Source organism: Dermacentor variabilis, chromosome 6, assembly GCF_050947875.1.
Source record: "Dermacentor variabilis isolate Ectoservices chromosome 6, ASM5094787v1, whole genome shotgun sequence".
Classification (NCBI taxonomy): Eukaryota; Metazoa; Arthropoda; class Arachnida; order Ixodida; family Ixodidae; genus Dermacentor; species Dermacentor variabilis.
In genome coordinates this window covers 175409870-175428346 of record NC_134573.1, presented here as the reverse complement: position 1 = coordinate 175428346, position 18477 = coordinate 175409870, and the positions used below count along the sequence as shown (strand labels likewise).

The window sequence follows — 18477 nt, the reverse complement described above, 5'->3', positions numbered from 1 at the left end:
AACTAACAATGTAATTGCCAAAGGGGCAATCCCACTGGCACGCAAGGTTTTGAATACGGCAAGTCAAGGCGGACATCAGTTATATAGCGTTTGCGGCGCCCCGTGGTTCTCACGGGAGAAAATACAGAAGGACAAGTTTGTACGTGCAATATAGGAGCTACAGCTTCGCAAGAATGGTTCTGATAGGTGATTTTCGAGACGTCTTGCCTATGGGGAAGATTGTCCTGAAACATACACGACCTATTCTGATTAGTATGGCCGAATCCCATCGGTTTCAGACGATGGCCGCCACCACTTTTTCTTTCTTTTGACGGTCGGCACTATGTTACCACGCTAGTGGGACGCCAGTTGCATACGCATGACAAAAGGCTCAAGCGTTAGGTGGGCACTTCGATACCAGCATCCGAAGCGGTTAGTTGGCGTTCGTGGTTTCCACAAAGCTCAGAAATGTTACAGCACATGAGTGCATTGATAACAGCTGCGAGCCGTGTACGCTGCTTCTGTTTACTAAAACCGTTGACTCTCGATCAAGGCGGAAAATATTCACCATATCAGGAAAGCGAAGTTAATCAGACAGCACGCGGCCGGAGTTCGGAACTAGTAACAACGCAATAATAATTTGATGTTAACAGTTCCAATGCTCCGTATAGCAGTAGTACTGTAGCTCCAGCCTCAGCCAACCTGGACAGTGCGGCGATACGTGGCAGCGCGGCAGGGATGCTGGCGTTTCCAGAATCCCGCAGGGTCACGCCCAGCAAACACAAGTAGCCGAAGTGGGCCGTGTAGCGGCGCACGGCCGCCAGCGACGGTGTCACTCGATCCAGCTCGGCCAAGGTGAGAGGCAGCTCGACCACGGCCACGCCGTCCATCGAGTGCTCCTCCAGGAAAAGCACCAGCTGACCCACGAAGCGCGCGAACCAGTCGTCTCCTTGAACGCCGCTCGCGTAGCGCTGCATGAACTCCCCGGCGTCCAGGGCAACCAGGTACTTTGCTTCCTCGTTCCGCGACTTCGCAGACGCGAAGCGCTTGAAGAACTCCGCTGCGCATTCATTCATTCATTCAGGTGGACTTTCAGAGATTTGTTCATACATCACTTCTAACTCTTCCTGAGAAATAAAGAAAAAAATGCGTAAAATAACGCCAACGTTGTCACCCGAGCGACAGCACTCGTCCCTATCTGATGTGCTGTGTTTCTTACTACGCGCTATTATGCACCCTTGAAAGATAACGGAATACCAATTACACCAATCTGCCACCATACCTATTAGAACATAAATGTTCGACTCCATACGAACAATAGATAGTGACGACTGTGAACTCTGGCGCACTTACTCTTCTTGGAGCGAGGCACGAATGTATCGTCCTTGTAGACGACGCTCTGGTAGACGAAGTAGTCGCATCCTTCTTCTGGTAGGTGCGGTGCGTCATGGGTATTGTCATCGGATACGACGCAGACCAGCGTCGGAGGTTCGTCTGCATGAACACAGGCAGGGTAGGATAATAACAACAATCGAGTCAAGAAAGAAAAAGGAGTCCCGTACAGTTAATTAGCCAGAAATGTAATGTATAAACGAGAGAATACCGAAAATCTAGCTTATTACACTGAGCCACTGCATGCCGCAAACGCTTTTTAATCAATCTTGGACATATTTTTTCCTTCTTAGAGGGCACAGTCCTTCGCTAGGACAATTTTTAAGCCTTTTTGTCTGTGTTCCTGGGGTTGCATCACAAACTTTGACTTTGACTCCATTCTTGACGTACGGGCAGTCAGTATGCAAAAGTAAAAAAGTTTTCTTCACTGCGACAACTAAGACATTCATTTTCGTGCACCATACTCATCCTCAATACTTGTTAATTCTCGTCATAAGGTCTACAGGCGCAACCAATACCGCGCGTCTGTCCAAAAGGTCCCTACTATATTCAATGGCTAAAAAAATTAAATTATGTTGTTTTACGTACTAAAAGTACAATAGCGTTATAATACACACCGCATCGTGGGAAACTCCTGGTTAATTTTGACCATCCGGGAATCTTTAAAATGTACCTAAATCTAAGTACACCAGCGTTATTGCATTTTGCCCTCATCGACCATGTGATTTTCCTAACGTGTTCAGCGCTTCATTCGCTGTTCTCTACAGGTTAGGACGTTGTTCTCATATAGAATGCAGTCGCAGTGCGAGAACAGAACCAGGTAAGGGTGTCCGTGATTACGCCTGCGTGTTCCCGTGGTTTGTGGAAAATGCGGCAGGCCGTTGCCCTCTTACGAATGTACACAGTATTACGTGACAGTCACGTTGTCCCAGGAAGAAAGTTACTGGTAGCATAATTGTTCCGCTTGCATCTGCTAGCAAGAGGCATTTAAAAGGTGCACAGGAGAGTCGCCCCGTAGCGTACTGCACTGTTCTCGGCAAAATTCAATTTTTGAAATTGCAAAAAAAAAGAGCCATGAAAGCAAGACTACTCGGCTCGTAACCCGATTTAGGCCAACTTACACGCACTGTTTCAGTTACAAAGCTATTCACAAAACTATACACAGACGCAAATAAATTTCACATATGCAGTATTTTAAATATAAAGTTCAGCCACGTAGCTTACGCCTCCACAAAAAAGGACGACGGAGAACGTTCTTGAGCCGTGTATGTCGGCGTGATAGTTTGTGTCAAGAAGTGGCTATTTCTCACCGCGTTTGAATAAATTTACTGTTTGTATGCTTACCAATGGTTTACTATCGGTTTCCGGTACACGTTTACTACTGTTCTGCATTAGGTTCCATTATTTCGTGATGCTTCTGAGGATCGATTCGGACAATTTTTATCGAAGCTAACATGCGGTACATGGAGCCGGGTTCGCGCTCGCTGGCGAATAATTAATTTTCCACTTTTTCCCCTTTCATTAGCTCGGACGCCTCGGTGCCGCTGTTGACACCGGAATGGACCACTGGGCACAACAGATGACAAGGAACGAAGAACAGAAAATGAAATTATTCGCCACATAATACCCTCTCTCTGAGGTGCGCCTTCTTCTGGTCTTGCAAGTACTGAAGAAGCATAAAAGACTATGGGGTGAGTGATATGGCTACATGCCTACTGCTCTACTTACTGCCATAGTCCACGTCGATGTACTTGCTATCGGGTGCTGCAAAAGCCAGTCACGTAAGGCTCTTTCTCAACATTAGTCAGCCATCCAAATCACTCACCTCTCTTCTCGTCGCCTTTACTTTTCTTGTAACCTGCGCAGCCAACACAGACAACCAGCACACCGCTGCTGAAATTTCGCTCCGGGATTGGCAAAGCGAGAACTGTTCGTATAGGACCAATGAGCGGTCCGTCGCGAAATCAATAAAGATTACAGCCAACACACCGCTTAATGGCAAGTAATTCTCCCTGACGAGTATATTTGGGAGTACTGCGCACTATAACGAAGAAACAAAAACCCTTTTTTGATGTGGAACATTTTTAAGTTCGGTCAGAAAAGCGGTCGCTTGTAATGAAACCGTGTAATACTATAATCGCTTATATGTATATTTGCAACCGCGCTATCCACACACCTTACCTTGATATCGTTGTGTAGAGGGAAAAAGCCATTACTCAATTATGAATGTGTCGCGTGCTCAGGTGGCACCTTGTCGCACGACGCATGACGCAATGGGAGCTAAATTTAGCCTTTATAGCTCGGCATTTAGGGAGGCATAGCTCGGTAGTACGTTTGTCTGTCCGAGAAGGAATGGTCGCGTTTGAGACGGGCCACACTGTCATAGTAGGCACAATCAACCAAACTCAAACATGTGCTCATCAGGAGTTGTAAGACTTACAAGTGTGCCATTTGTAGCAAACATTTGACGGTTGTTCGGCTATGGCGCCTCCGCCTTTGACATCTAGGGTCCAGAAATGGCGTCTAGAGACTCGGGCAGCAAGACCGAGTTACAATGGACTAGAAACAGAGGTGTGCCCATTCGCGCCCACTGCTAATAGGGAGCGAGCACGATTGGAACATAAGAACGTAGAACTCCCACTAGCTGTATCATAAGTTAAGCATGTTAGCTTTCTAATGCACGCATTTCTAATGCGTGAATAAATGACACTTGTGTATTTGGGTGCGTCCCATTTCTGTACCCGAGTGCTCATACACGTTAAGCAGCACGCACAAGACGTTTCACGTACCCCCAGGCGGCTACGTCCCCTATACAGCTTACCTAATGATTCTTTTTTTCTTGTTGATATATGTGGTATACAGCACCAGTAAACCATATCACGCTTACGATATTAGTTTTGTAAGTACTGAAATGACTTCCCGGGCTTTTGCAACAAAAGAAAAGCACTCTAGTACTCGCGGATTTGTTTTCATGAATTGTAGAGAAATTAGATGAACTGAAAAGTCTTCTGTCGCGCACCTGCTCCCTCAGCGATGGCGTCCAGGTGAACAAAGGGCATCGCCCGCTTCCTTGAACATTGCGCTCCAGGCGCGTCGTAGTCAACATTGAACACGGCTACGCAGAATGATGGGTGCAGCCTCCTGGCTGCCCGCATCTGAAACAAAACAGCACACATATGGCGTATTTCATCGGCGTTGTATTAAACTGCTTCTTATTCCTGTAGTGGCCTCAGTGCTATCGGTCGTCGCCCATGGAAATGGTGCCAGCATCGAGATTTCTGCTAAGTGGATTTGATTTGCGGATATTAAGAAGCATCTAGTCAACAACACAAAATGCAAACTTTAACAATGGCAAAGCCCGGAACCCTATAAAGCCTGCTGCACAGATGGACGTACCTTCGCGGCCAACAGATGTTCCGTTTCATACGAAAGCCACTCTTCATCGACGTAGCGGTACGCCGCGCCAAGGCGATCATCCTGAGTCTCCGAACCCTCTTTGCCGCACACCTGAAGATCACAGCGAATTCAGTTTGTTTTAGGCAGCCCGATTACTCTGCAATGAGTTTTATGCTCAAAAACATCATTCACGGCTAACTGCAATCTCAATGAACCGTATTTAATAAAACCGTCACCCTCAGAAAGTAGGTAGAAAAGAATACCATGAAGAAACGTGAGCAGCATGCTACTCGGAGATAATTTTCGACTTTAGTTCGCCCAGAGCAAAGAGAGAGAGAGTGGTCAGTAGCGGGGATTTACAATTCAAGTTCACGTCATTGTCTACACTATCACGGAGTCTGGTCGAGCGTGCTAGCGTGTTACATCACGCAAAGGAAAGAACGGTGAAGAAGGCACCAAGCCCAGAGGAATCTACAGGCTGTAACTGGTGGCTGCAGGCTTTATGTGTTATGAAGACCTCCCGTTGTCTCCATTCATCCGCCATATATATCGCCAGCATAGCAGGGACAAAACAAGATCCGACACTGGGCATTGTGACTTTAGGGATTCTTAAAAGGACGCCGAGGATATTAATTTGGGCTATATTGCGAAAGCGTTTGATCCGCTGTCCAGGTCGAACTTTTCTTTAAATGCGAAGCTCTCCGAGGAACCCTTTTGAATTTCCTTTGTAGCTTTGTGGTGAATGACAATTTCTCCCTTTCATGCAACTTCCTCCACGTTGGGAATTCCTTTATAGAGTCCTTTTAGAATAAGGAGTACGTCGGCAGTCACCGCAGCGCTGCCTAGCAGGAGGCAACGGAATTAGTTTCACCCAGCTGCGGTTATGTGAAAGAGTCAGAAAGTACTAACTGCCAACGTCACCTATGTGTTGCTCTATTAGGGTATAATCAACCAGATATTATGGTTGCATCGCCTCATTATAAGATTTGGCTTTACTTTCTAAATTGCCACCCGGCCATGACTTGACTCGTTTTCGTTGTTCGACATGCCGCGGCACAAGCGACGAATAAGGCAAGGCGGACGCGGTAGGCAACGGAAAGGGGCCATACGTCGGCGACACCTCAACGGGAGTTTGCAAGACTGACATACTTGCCGCTAAAAAGGCACTGTGCTGATAAAAAAGCCGAACTACGTCTTTATTTTAGTGTGTGTCTATTTAGCGGTAGATATGCCGCTCGGCAAATACCATGAAAACCAAGAAGTCATTCTTATGAAGAAGCTTGCAAGCTGATAGTAATCTATAAACGCTGCTAACGATAAAGGTAAAACATCGCATTAACGCACCAAGTGAAAGCGCAGATTGTGTGTCATGCGTGCGTACGTCGCGTTTTGCTAAGACGCTCGATTACAATATATTCGGAAAATGAAAGTTTGTTTTACCGGAAGATGCTCCGTTGACGTGAGACACGAGGATCCAACGGGCCTTGGACTGGTAACTCGGAAGCCATGGGTTGCCATCGTGACCGAAATGCACACTGGGACCACCTCTGTCGCAGCAAGAGCCCAGCCTAGCGCGGTTTTCTGCGAACACATGTCAAATCTTATGAAAATTTCGGTCAGCTTTGGCGCTACGCCCCCATGCGATGCACTGCCGTCTGCAACACCGCTAAGCTAAAATCCTAAATCAGGAACTCCGGCTATGACACAAATAGTGACGTAAATGACTACGTTCGACCAACCGCCGTATTCAGTAACCATCAAACTCCCCGTCAACGTTACCGCAAACTCACATCACCGAACGCAAGACAAATCGGCCACCGCGAAGGCGAGCGTTTTCAGCAAGATTTTGCGAGTAACCTTCGAAAAAAGCAACTTTGGCATAACTTGTACAAGTTTAGGAACGCGCTGTTCGAACGCAATCAAAATAGATTCCACAAAATGCATTCAGCCACTTCTTGATTCCAATTCATGCGTATTTTTTTTTGGACTTTACTTTCCTGCACGAAATTTGACGATCTTCATAGGCTGGCGTCGTTGTAACTTCTCAAGTGCTTGGTTAAATGATTCGGCAGCAAGAGATTGTACTGCTGCATGTGTGATGCTCAGCTAGTCAAGTAGAACATATTTGATTACATTCCAGTTTTCTGCCTCTGCAATTTGACATTTGCTTAATGGAAACTTTCGCTTTAGTTCGGGTCAATCAGCTGAGGAATTTAGCAGTTTTTTCAGCTCGATATTTACCGACGAACTACTATACGTTTAATTGTTAACATGGATGACGTAAACATGACCCCTCAGGGCATACCAGCAGGTACAGATAGATTGTCAATGAACTCTTCACCAGGTCCTGACGTCATATGCCCAAAACTTCTAAAGCTAACTCAGCCTTCCATATGCCACATTTTAGCAGCTTTGTTCCAGCAGTCTATTGAGCATGTGTCAGATGAATGGAATATCGCTCACGTTATTCCCGTACTAAAATCAGGTGACCTAAATATCTTCAAATTACATGCGTATTTCGCTAACCAACATTGCTTGCAAACATCGCGCCGGCTTATCGCGTTTTTCTTCGACTATACCATTCGTTTAAGATGCAGCCTATATATATGCGCGAACTAACCACTTCTTTTACTCGCCACTTCTTGTTGCTATCAGACAGTGGAATAATCTCTAAGAAGTTGTTGCATGTCTTACCAATGATGATAGATTTGTTAGCCACTTAGAGCACATTATTATGAACATTTTATTTCCTACTTCTATCATTTCCACATTCAGTTTACTTGTGCCATGTTACTGATTTATTTTTCTTTCCTGTACTCCTCGGTTCAGTGTACTTAGTGCCTGGTACCTGGAAACTGCAGACCATGTTATAGGTTATTTGGACATCGTAATTTTCGCTCCGTTGTTTTACATTAACTATGATGTGTATAAAAATTTATATTGCGACGTTTGCATCATTGTGTATTTGCTGACAGTTTTATGTTAACTATAGTGCGTACTAGATTCATTGTCTTGTATCACGCTTTCTCTTATTGTTCTTTTTTTTGCTGTTACGTAGTTATTTTCAATTAGTTACAACGTATGTTCGTTTTGTTATCATTTCCCTCCTATATAATGCCCCCACCGGGCTTTAGGGTAACTGAATAAATAAATCTCCGATGCCGCCTATTCAAACAAAGGTAAAAAGCTGAAATGCTTTCCTGCAATAACCCCAATACCAACTTCAATGAAACTTGTTTAATTTAAGAGAGAAAGTTGAATTATAGTTGTTGTAGAAGCAAAGCTTTGATTTATTGCCTGACTTTTTTTTTTGGTTGCCGAAAATCGGTAAGCTTAAGAAATGCAGAAGCACGAAGTTTGCATATCCCTCACTCTGCAACAATAAAAGATATTGCAGTTCTGTAACTGCATCCGTTACAAGAGCAAAGGCGGACAAATTTGACATATTAATTTATATCGTACATGAATTTGTTACGATGTTGACAACGGTTTTGCAGATGTCCAACTCACACATCATTAGTTTATCTAAGTGCCGCGTATAATACATCAATATTGTCCGCTTTAGATATACGGTTTGATGTAATTTGCTACATTCTTATATAATTTTTCATGGATGTGTTACAGAGTCGCAAGCTTGATAGTATCATTTCCTGAAGTTTGGCGATAATCAGCAATTTTTATATCTAGAATCGAATTTTAGCAGTAACTATATTTCAACTTTTTCTTTTAAGTGCTACAAACCTCATCCAATTCGGTGCAGTGGTTGCTGAGAAAAACTATTTATAATTTCTCATGTATTTAGGTAGGAACCTCCGAGCTAAAGCAGGCTCTTTAAATTGCGCTTCAGCGCATGCTGAAAACTCGCCGTCTCTACAGATACCTGCTGTGAGTGCGCCGAACTTCGTCATTTGACAGAGCACAGTTAACAGACCGGCACGCTGATTTTCTCAAGCTGTCGTGACGTAATTACGCGGAAGAAAGAAAGAGAAAACATCTACGTTTAAACGATCGATTGTTATTCGAGCCCGCACATATATTGCATCTTGCACGTAAGAACTGTTGGTAAGTATAAACACTTGGCAGTTGTGATAACGGACAAAATCGTAGTGAAGACGTCTGCCAAATACAAAAAAAAACAGTATTAGGGATGAAATGTGTTTTTTAATTGTAGTCTTTGTTCTATCTTTTCATTTTTTATGCTCGTTTGTGGTTAACGGGCTCTAACTATTGTCCCAAAATTCTTTCGATGCAAGTACGTTTACTATTGCATGTATTTCACTCACACATTAGAATGGAACACCGTTGTCTTAGAAACATATATAATTTTAATTTTACAAGCTGACAAGACTTCTTTTGCTAATAGTAACGTACGAACACTAATAGCAACGTACTTATAAATCAGGAGTGAATACACGTGGATACAATTTACACATGAGTCATATAACATTATTCTGATTGTGTTATGTCCTTACAATTACCAATGCTGAAATTCTCAAATAAAATGGCAAGTGCCTCTTCCACGTCAGCAACTTTTGATGAACCTCCGGCGTTATTTCGCTGCCTCAAACACAAATTCGCAATATTTCGCACCAATTTTCGCATGAACTGGGATGGTTATAAGAAGCACAAAAGGAGCACAGGCAGAGGCGCAGAACGCAAGCAGCACTTCACTAAGCTGTCCTATGGACCGGAGCCATCACGCCTGTATAATGTGTAGCGTGCTCACCGCGCGCACAGTGAGTCATTAGTTCCATTTGCAGCGGCAAATTTCACTGACAGCTTTTATTGCAACTTGAAGTGTAAGCTGTTGACATCTAGTAGGTATAGTCGCCTGCAATGCTGACAGGCCTTGATATTGCTTAGAAAAGTTGTTTTGCTAGATATAAGTAACACAAACCTAGACAGATCGTTTAAAGGGACAGGATGTGGTCTCGCGCGTGGCTGAATGCGACAAGCACCCGCAACGGGCAGGGTAAAGAGAGTACAGGAGGACAAGAGGGGCGCTCTTGATCCCATTGAAACGGTCTGTATACCGTACTCCGCCACGCTTAGAACCAACGAGCAAGAAAGCCAACTTTACAGGGACAAATTTTGACGAGTTATAGTTTGGAAGAATCATACGGGGGGGGGGAGTGCCACTATGAAAACGGGCCATGACCACCGCAGCCAGGTCGAAAAAGACATTTTAATTAAACGTGATTGCACGTTCCTGCGATATTTTCATCTATGTCGATGCACACTGTTGTGGTGCATCCTCGAACGAATAATTTGCAGGCCCAGGTTAATTTTTGAACGGCAAAGCCAAAAAAAGTTGAGAGTTCTAAATTTTAAAAAAGGACAGTTCCCGACAATAAATACTTAGCATCTACATGCTTGCCTTTCGCAGGTTAGAATGTTTACACCGTGTCTTCTATTTATTTGCCTAATACGTCTGGTGCAATTATGTTTATGCGCCAAACGGAGAAAGAAAAGGGGGGGGGGCGGAGGGATGAGGGAGAAAATTCTCCGCGTCACGTCCATAAGTAAACACTGCATTTAAGATGGCAGATGAAATCGTCAATCACTAGCAGAATCCTTGAGGGGACGAGAAGCGCGATCGTAGGCTCTACTTCCGTTAATTAATATTACAAGTACAGACAAATTAGGCTGTCCGCATATGTGAGGACTAACAAGCGCTGTTCAAAGTTAAAAAAGCAGAAAGGTCGTTGCTCACCATGGGAACGCTCTGACTACAACCATCGCCCGTATCGGTGTACATTGAAGGGTACGCTGTCTTGCAAAACGACCACGACCGCGTGAAGTGGGTCTGAAGAATGACGACTTCAGAAAGCCTGGGAAATCAAAGCAAACGTATACATAGCGTGAACTGAGTCCATCATCTCCGGAACTACTTCATGTGTCACGGCAGATGCAGAAGGAAGATAACACTAAAACAAACGGCGTCATTCGGCAATCAGAAACCTACAAATTAACAATACATGCTGGTAGAAAGCTTTTTATGCTTTCTGCGCAACGGCGATCTGCATCTACTATCCGCGTCAAATGAAAGTTGAACAGCGGAGCGCGTGGCCCAAGCATAAGTGAAGATATAGTGCGCGCCGTGCAGCCATCACCATTGACAGGCGCGCACATCCGGTTTGGCCGCACTGCGCGATCCCCCTCTAGTGAGACAATTTAGCTGCTGTTCTGGTTCTTACATTTGAAAGGGAGAAAATTAAATAAAAATGAAGCTAGAATGTTGCAGTTTACGGCGAGTCTTGTCGCACAGATCGCCGAAACCCCAAGTGCTGTTGGTGATAACAGCGGTGCGCATGATGCAGTTTGCACCGTCATAGCAAGGTAGATTCGCCCGCGCGGCGCGGGCGATGACGGTGCAGTTGCACGATGACGGTGCAACTGCACCATACGCATGCGCCGTATGCATGCGCCATGCGTCAACTCGCGAAATTTTGGTTACCGAGTCACTCTTAATGGGTGGTTACTAAAGCTACTTCCTATTTTACGTCCACAGCATCTTGTAAAAAACATCGACCGTACTCATCGATCGTCAAGAAATAGCGTTCGCAGAATGCGACCGGCAAATGGTACTTTACAGTTTGGGTCAGAGGTTCGGTGATTTTGATATTATTATTATTATTATTATTATTATTATTATTATTATTATTATTATTATTATTATTATTATTATTATTATTATTATTATTATTATTATTATTATTATTCAAAAGACCATTACTTGGCAAATAATGCGACATGTGCTTCTAGGCAGGAGACATACGTTTTGAAGGAAAAATCCGTCGCTGAGTTTGTTCACAGGCTATATAAGCATCCGTCAGACATGAATACTTTATTCTTACGTGAAAAGCAAGGTGAAGCGCTTTAGGACAAGAGTTGGATCTTCGTCGTAATCCTGAACCTCTACTCCGAGAATAATTGAGTGCTGAGCAAGGAGTCTTCTTTTTAGAAGCTGGAAGTCAAAATAAGTTTAAGAGCTTGATTCTGAACGAGCTTTTAAACAGTTACGGTGCACTCACCTTGACAAATATCGTAAGGGTAGACAACTCCGTCGAGAAAAACTTTTGTTCAACAATTGCCACACCGTCAAAGCCATTAACGGTGAGGCGTTTCACAATCCCTCTAAAAGCGCCTTCGTCTTCGTCGAACGAAGGATGTAGGCGAATTAGAAACTTACTTCTGGAGCCCACGTATTCTTTCACGTCTGACACATTTAGTGCTGGAAAGCGAAAGAAAAAGGTGGAGATGCGTGAAATTGGCAACAAACAAACTAGAAAAGCAAACCACTGCTCAACTCAGTGTACCACGCAATAACGACAACTAAATTGAGCATATGTAATGACATTTCCCTTAGTTAGATCCGGTGCGAAGGTTAATAGAGTCCTTCAACACTTCTCACCGAAACAGCCACACCCCATCTGCGGCATTCTATCACCTATCGTTATTGCGATCGGGTTAAATCAACGGTGTTCTACTTTTGCTCTCTTTCTTGATGCCTTTGTCTAGTCACCTACTGATGCTGCATCATCTTGTTATAATCTGTGCAACTACAAGTAGCCAATGCTGTTTTATTTATTTATTTATTTGTTTGTTTGTTTGTTTGTTTGTTTGTTTGTTTGTTTGTTTGTTTGTTTGTTTGTTTGTTTGTTTGTTTGTTTGTTTGTTTGTTTGTTTGTTTGTTTGTTTGTTTGTTTGTTTGTTTGTTTGTTTGTTAGGTGGCTCGTTTGTTGATTTGCGTTATGGGGAGTGGGCCTACTTCTGGTGTTTTAACGCCTTGAGACTTTTTCTCCCCCGCTTTACCAAGGCAAGCTGCCCGTATAGCACCAAGGCATTAGCGCTTGCACTTACGACGTCACTTTGCTGAGTGACGTCACGACATTCCTTCCTCAGTCTGTATGTATTTATGCAACTTTGCCTAATTTCATAAAGCACCATGATAACTACAGAGCTGGCTCTAGTTAATCAGTAGTCAAAATAATCGACTGTTCCTTCGCAAAAGAGAGAGAGAGAGAAGAAAACGGTTTTGGGTATCGCTACCGCCAAGTGCGCGGACGAATTTTTATCTAATCAGCTGCAACCAACTCAAGTTTTCCCGATGTCGCCAGGTTTCACCCAGTCGAGGCCAGCATAATCCGACAATTTTTTGTATCAATCCAATAAATTGCGTCCAGCCACTACTGACCGGTCCCGGCGATTACGCGAGGCGTCGCTCCAACCTAGTGACCAACGGAACCAGCTTGCAGTAGCATTGACGAAGTATCGCTACATTGATCTATTCCGTTAGCCTCTCTAATGTGGCTGTTTCAACTAGCGTAGCGTTGCCGGTACTCGGCTCGTCTTCACACAGCTATTGCGCCCCTAGAGTCCACGCTCATGACGCGTCGGCGGTGCGTACTTGGCGGTCTTTCTTACAACTGCAGATCGAGACCAAGGCCGCTTGCTGTCAAACGATATGCACGCGATATGCAAGTACTCTGTTTTGGTCTAGCTGACTCATTCCGAACCAGTAATGTATTGCAGGACAAGAAGCGATTACAGCCGCCTTTTTTTTTTTTTATCTAGGTTCTTTCCGCCCAGTTGTTTTCGTTGGTTTTTGTCGTCTTGCTGTTTTTTATCCTTTTTTTGTCGTTTCATGCGTGTACCCTTGAATTCCGGTGATCGGATAAAGGGTAATCAGTTTTTCGCGTGTCTTGCAGATGTTACGTATAATAATTATACCTTTACACTGGCTTCCCGTCGTTTGATACAATACGTACTGGTAGTCTGCCCGTAGACCTTCCGTCGTTCTCGGAAATTTTCGAGCAGTACATTACCTGTGCAGCATGCAACGTGGTATGAGTAACCCCATGACATTCATCAGGCCTAGAACACATTTTTTCTTCAAGTAGAGACGCGAATGGTCAATAATAAGAATTTTGGAAAAAACATTTCCTTCTATTTTTTTCGTGAGCATCTAAAAAGTTTGTCAAAATATCTAGCCACCAATAATAAGAACGTGAGTTATAAACTAACTTTTACTCGGAAAGAGGACCGAAAAGGGACCACTGCTTTCGCCTGAGGACTTCATGAGGCACATGAAGCCCCCAAGTGAAAGCAGTGATACCTACACGGAAGACGTAGTGCGCTACCGCTTTACTGTAGATGAATGTGTCTTGAAACATTTACACTATATTTCTAAAACGTTTATGTTCTGATGAAACGATGGCTGCGACAGATCGGCCTAATCATGTACTTCTAGTCAAGCGGATAAAATATATCGACTGCCTGTTCATATTCTTTACCTGTATAGAGTACAGAATCGGCATGCTACAGATATTTAAAGTGGGCAGTGTTAAAGCTAGTGTATTTTCAAATTTTCCTTTAAAAGAAGCCGCAAAGCCATTTTTCTTCAGGCCATTCAAAGTTTCTGGAAATTTTGAATCTACTCCGCAGGTAGTTCATTAGAAAGAAACCCAAGGCAGAGCGTAAAGACGCGAAGCGTGCTTCACCTGAAGTTGCGCCGGTGTGGTCCCAGTCTTCAGGGTCGAACACGTAGTGGGTGCAATGTCGACGAGGCAGCGCGTGTAGCTGCGACCAAGAGGAGCTCACCAGACAGACGAACGGCCGGTGCGTGGACCTCGGGTGAGACTCGTTGCTTCCGTGCGAAATAGGCTTGGGTGGCGCAAAGTTTTGCTTCACGCCTGCGTCAAAAAAAAAAAAAAAAAATCGGAATGCACTGTGCACTTAACAGCAGGTTTATTTTGTTGCCATACTCCTTTGACATAAAAGCCTTTCTTCTTTCACACATTTCGCACTTTCCGCGTATTTACGACAGTACTGTTACAAAGTACAAGATCACAGTAAAGAAAAAAAAAGCGTGTAAGCAATATCTGGCCTCTTCAAATCGTTTTTTTATCAGAGCCCTTACATAGCAGCCAAATTGTAAGAAGCAGTTGACGAAAAAACGCAACAATCATTACAATTATTTATTTTTCTTACAGCAGCAGTGCAAAAGTATAAACTACAAAATGAGAGCTAATTTTAATCGGCAACGCGATAAAAAGAACAATTTCAGTCCATAAAGAATGACTCGAGTTTATCTTGTGGTAAGTACACTCGTCTACAGATCTCAACTCTTGGAAGCAGTAATCTTGAACTCACTCGCTCTGTCCTTTTCTACTCCTTCCTATTATAAGTCTTCGTTCCCTCGCTTCGCTCGTATGTGCGCCCCCTATCTTGAACGGATGATATGAAATGCGTGCTGCGCAATGACTGTTAGAGCCAAGCCCTTGCATGCACCTCCGTGCGAACACACAGAGAAGATCGCGAAGGCAGGATTCGCTCAATTCGAGAATTTTTTTTTTCAGATTATGACATCTTTTGTTTCAGATTGACGTGCACCTAATTAAGCAATGGTGAGCAGCGGGATCGAAAAGTGAGCAGGTTTATACGTATTCATCCCATCATTTGTGCGGTGCTGACAAAGAAAGAAAGAAAGAAAGAAAGAAAGAAAGAAAGAAAGAAAGAAAGAAAGAAAGAAAGAAAAAGAAAGAAAGCGGGGACAACAGAAAAGAACAACAGCGCTTGTCCTGTGCACTTCCTTTTCTACTGTCCCCATTTTACGTTAGCGCTGCACTAATGACATGATGGTTACAATCGATGCACTTGAGATGCGCATTTGGTTTCGTTATATATCGCGAATCATTCTTGTCTGCAATACGTTCACTTTGATAGTCTCGGCAATCCTTCCCCCAAATGTTCAACAATTTCTATTTAGCTGGGCATTGATGTCGGTATAGCCACGGAACACGAAAATAAAATAAAATAGAATAGAAGAGCTAAATGGAAATACGTTACCCATAGGCCACCGCCTTCTCGAGTTCAGGTAGCCTGAGAAAAAGCGTAGAAATCTCCTTTAAAAACGGCGGAGGGCCTATGCTTGAGGTTATGAGCCGTCAGTTATACTGTACCTGTCATGCGGAATATGTCCTTTATGGCGTTTTCTATATTGGGCAACGGAATAAGACAAGAAGTCACCCAACTTGCATAACCTTATTCGTGTGACCTCACTAACCATTATAGGGACTGTTCTGAAGAACACGCACGTCACTCACGTTCCCGTCTGCCTGGTTATAAGCTGCAAGTGGCAAAAGTCAAGCATTCAGACAGCGAGTAATATGGTCTCCCTCAGTTTTGAGTGTTCTATTAAAGTTGGGCAATGATCAATTTGCATAAGAATAACTACCAGATTAGCTCAATTTTAACTCACTTTTCTGGCTCTTTTGTTTTTATTTTTCCATTTGCGGATCATTTAACCAGGGTAAGAAGTAGCGTTTACGTTCATTACGTTATTTTACGTTAAATACAATCGTCAACTGTGGCACGGTGTTTTGGCGGTCGTGTCTCCTAATTCGAAGCTAATAATGAAGGTTATCATAAGAAGAAGGGGGAGTCTTGGAAAACTTCCAGTGTTGTCGAGCGTGTCGAGTGACGAAAATTCGGGTTGTGTCTATAGCAGCAAAATTCCGCGTCACAAGAAACCCTGTGCCTTCATTGAAACTTAAGACAGGGTCCTGTGCCAGTGAACATGCCACTATTAAATCCGCATAATCGTGCTGATTCAACCTACCTCTAAACAGACGTTCGCTCCCCAATAATATCATAATAATGAGCGTACAATGAAGCCCATAGTCACCAAATTAAAAGATTGACGTAGGCGCAACTGTCATTGCGCCGTGGTTTTTTTTTCTCCTATTGACGGTGACGCATGCTTCTGTGTACCAGCAGTATGGCGATAGACTCAATGGATACAAAGCACAACGCAGCGCCAGGTAGAGTTATAAACACGACATATTAGAATCAATAAAAGGAAAAAAAGTAACAATTACATGAAGACTTTCTGAAGCGCGCAAACTCTCCTCAATCGGCATTATGCGCGATTTCTATGTAACTACGTAACGCACTTGGTTAAACCAGCAAGAAGTCCACCACCATAATTTTGGCCCGTTGGCACACAAGATTCGATGTAGACAATATACATAAAAACAATTTTCTCTGTCGACGCTACATGCACAGTGCCATTACCTTCTTCTATTGCAGCCAGTCGGGGAAAGCTTGTGCTTCCGCAGGCCGGTTTGTAGTCTTCGTAGTCGATGTTGAACGCCACCACACATGCCGTGGGCTGACGAGCTATCACTTTGGAAACCTGGTGGCGTCAAACGGAAACATATTTTACGAGCAATCACGGCTCAAGTAAACAGTACAGAACACAAAGCAAGGGTCTAACCGACACGACAAGAGATCGGCAGCGACATTGCCCACGATGACACGATTGACGACATATGTGCGCATATGTACCCAGCATGACTGTTAAAGGCTAAATTCATTTGCTGACTTGCATACGTGGGCCGGAACAATACACGCACAAGAAAAAAAGCGTTTAGCCATGAAAGGTGGACGGCATTAGAAGAACCATAACGTTGGACAACGCGAACTTGGACAAAGGACGGCGAAAGAGACGACAAACTGAGACAAGCGCTGTTCTTTCAGCTGCAGACTTAGGCCCAAAAGCGGGGTTGCTTTTCACGAAGTCGGGTAGGTCGACATTGCTGTCGGTGTGGACAACACCGTTGTGTCCCTTACTTGATATCGGCGCGTTGCGACGGAGACGAAGCAAGGCCTGTAGCCATATTTGTTCCACCGTGTGGTCGACGAGTGCAATGAACTCCCATCACCTTTTCTTCTTGGCTCCGAGGCTCGTTTTTTTCGCGATGTATCTAGACGTACAGGGACTCGCGGCACAGGCGTCCTTGTCTCAGACACTCAGAAAGCGGGATTTTGAAGACCCTCAACCCGAGACCAATGAATGGTCTGAAGCCACCGTACATGATGTGTACCTCTAGGGTAAGCTGCTTGGTACAGGTGCAAAATGAAAGCACGCGAACGCGACACATAACGATACAGGCGCGACACATTACAAGTGGGTCAACAGCGCTTGCCTCCGTTTGTCGTCTCTTTCGCCGTCCTTTGTACAAGTTCACCCTGTGAAACGTGATGGATCAACACCAACTAGCCCGGTCGCATACCTTACTACAGCATTAGAAAAGACAGATTTGAAGACTTGCTGTTAGGCTTAACGCAGTGGGTGCCTCTGTATACGCACAAGTAGTAGGCATGCAGCATCACTTAGAAAGCACGTGCACTCTCCGCCAGTATGGTATATGTGTTCAAATAGCGATTCTTGCAAGTGAGAGCATCAATACGTTTTGTTATTTTGTTGTTCTATTAAATAATGCCGCTCATGGAACTTTTTCTCATTACAATTAAGTGCGTAGCGGAATAATTACTGGCTTTGTACACAAATCCAGTGTTTCCTCCCATATTGGTGGATAGTGTAGCGCTCAATAAAAATAACGTACTTTGTGCTTTAGGAGCTTAGGTTCTTCGTAGAACTGCCAGATAGTCTCCTTGCGGCGTGACATGGAGCTGGAGGAGTTGGAAGCCATAATTTTCCAATCTCTGCTGTCGCAGATCTGGAAAGAACGGTAGATGTAGGCAAGTGATACGTTTCTTAAGGTACAAGAAAATAAGACATTAATACTTGAAACTTCACTCAATATACGCTAATTTGCCAGCTGCAGTATAAACGCTCATAAGAGCATACCTTTCGTTACAGTTGTATTCTTTAGACCCAGGACGCCTCCGCGATTCCCATAA

General features: G+C 44.0%; 1 protein-coding gene across 1 annotated transcript in view; it reads right to left on the bottom strand.

Annotated features, from left to right (window-relative positions):
• LOC142585839 (uncharacterized) overlaps positions 1–18477 on the bottom strand; it is an 85850-nt gene that overhangs the window by 62925 nt on the left and 4448 nt on the right. Inside the window, exons 7-22 of the mRNA XM_075696874.1 lie at positions 18180–18293; positions 16846–16966; positions 15836–15898; positions 15732–15764; positions 15619–15651; positions 14271–14462; positions 11802–12001; positions 11625–11734; positions 10481–10598; positions 6208–6348; positions 4768–4878; positions 4391–4526; positions 3197–3229; positions 3100–3135; positions 1333–1473; positions 682–1039 (exon numbers count right to left, since the gene is read on the bottom strand). Of these exons, the coding sequence (XP_075552989.1) occupies positions 682–1039; positions 1333–1473; positions 3100–3135; positions 3197–3229; positions 4391–4526; positions 4768–4878; positions 6208–6348; positions 10481–10598; positions 11625–11734; positions 11802–12001; positions 14271–14462; positions 15619–15651; positions 15732–15764; positions 15836–15898; positions 16846–16966; positions 18180–18293 (1940 nt within the window). The remainder of the gene's footprint in view (positions 1–681; positions 1040–1332; positions 1474–3099; positions 3136–3196; positions 3230–4390; positions 4527–4767; positions 4879–6207; positions 6349–10480; positions 10599–11624; positions 11735–11801; positions 12002–14270; positions 14463–15618; positions 15652–15731; positions 15765–15835; positions 15899–16845; positions 16967–18179; positions 18294–18477) is intronic.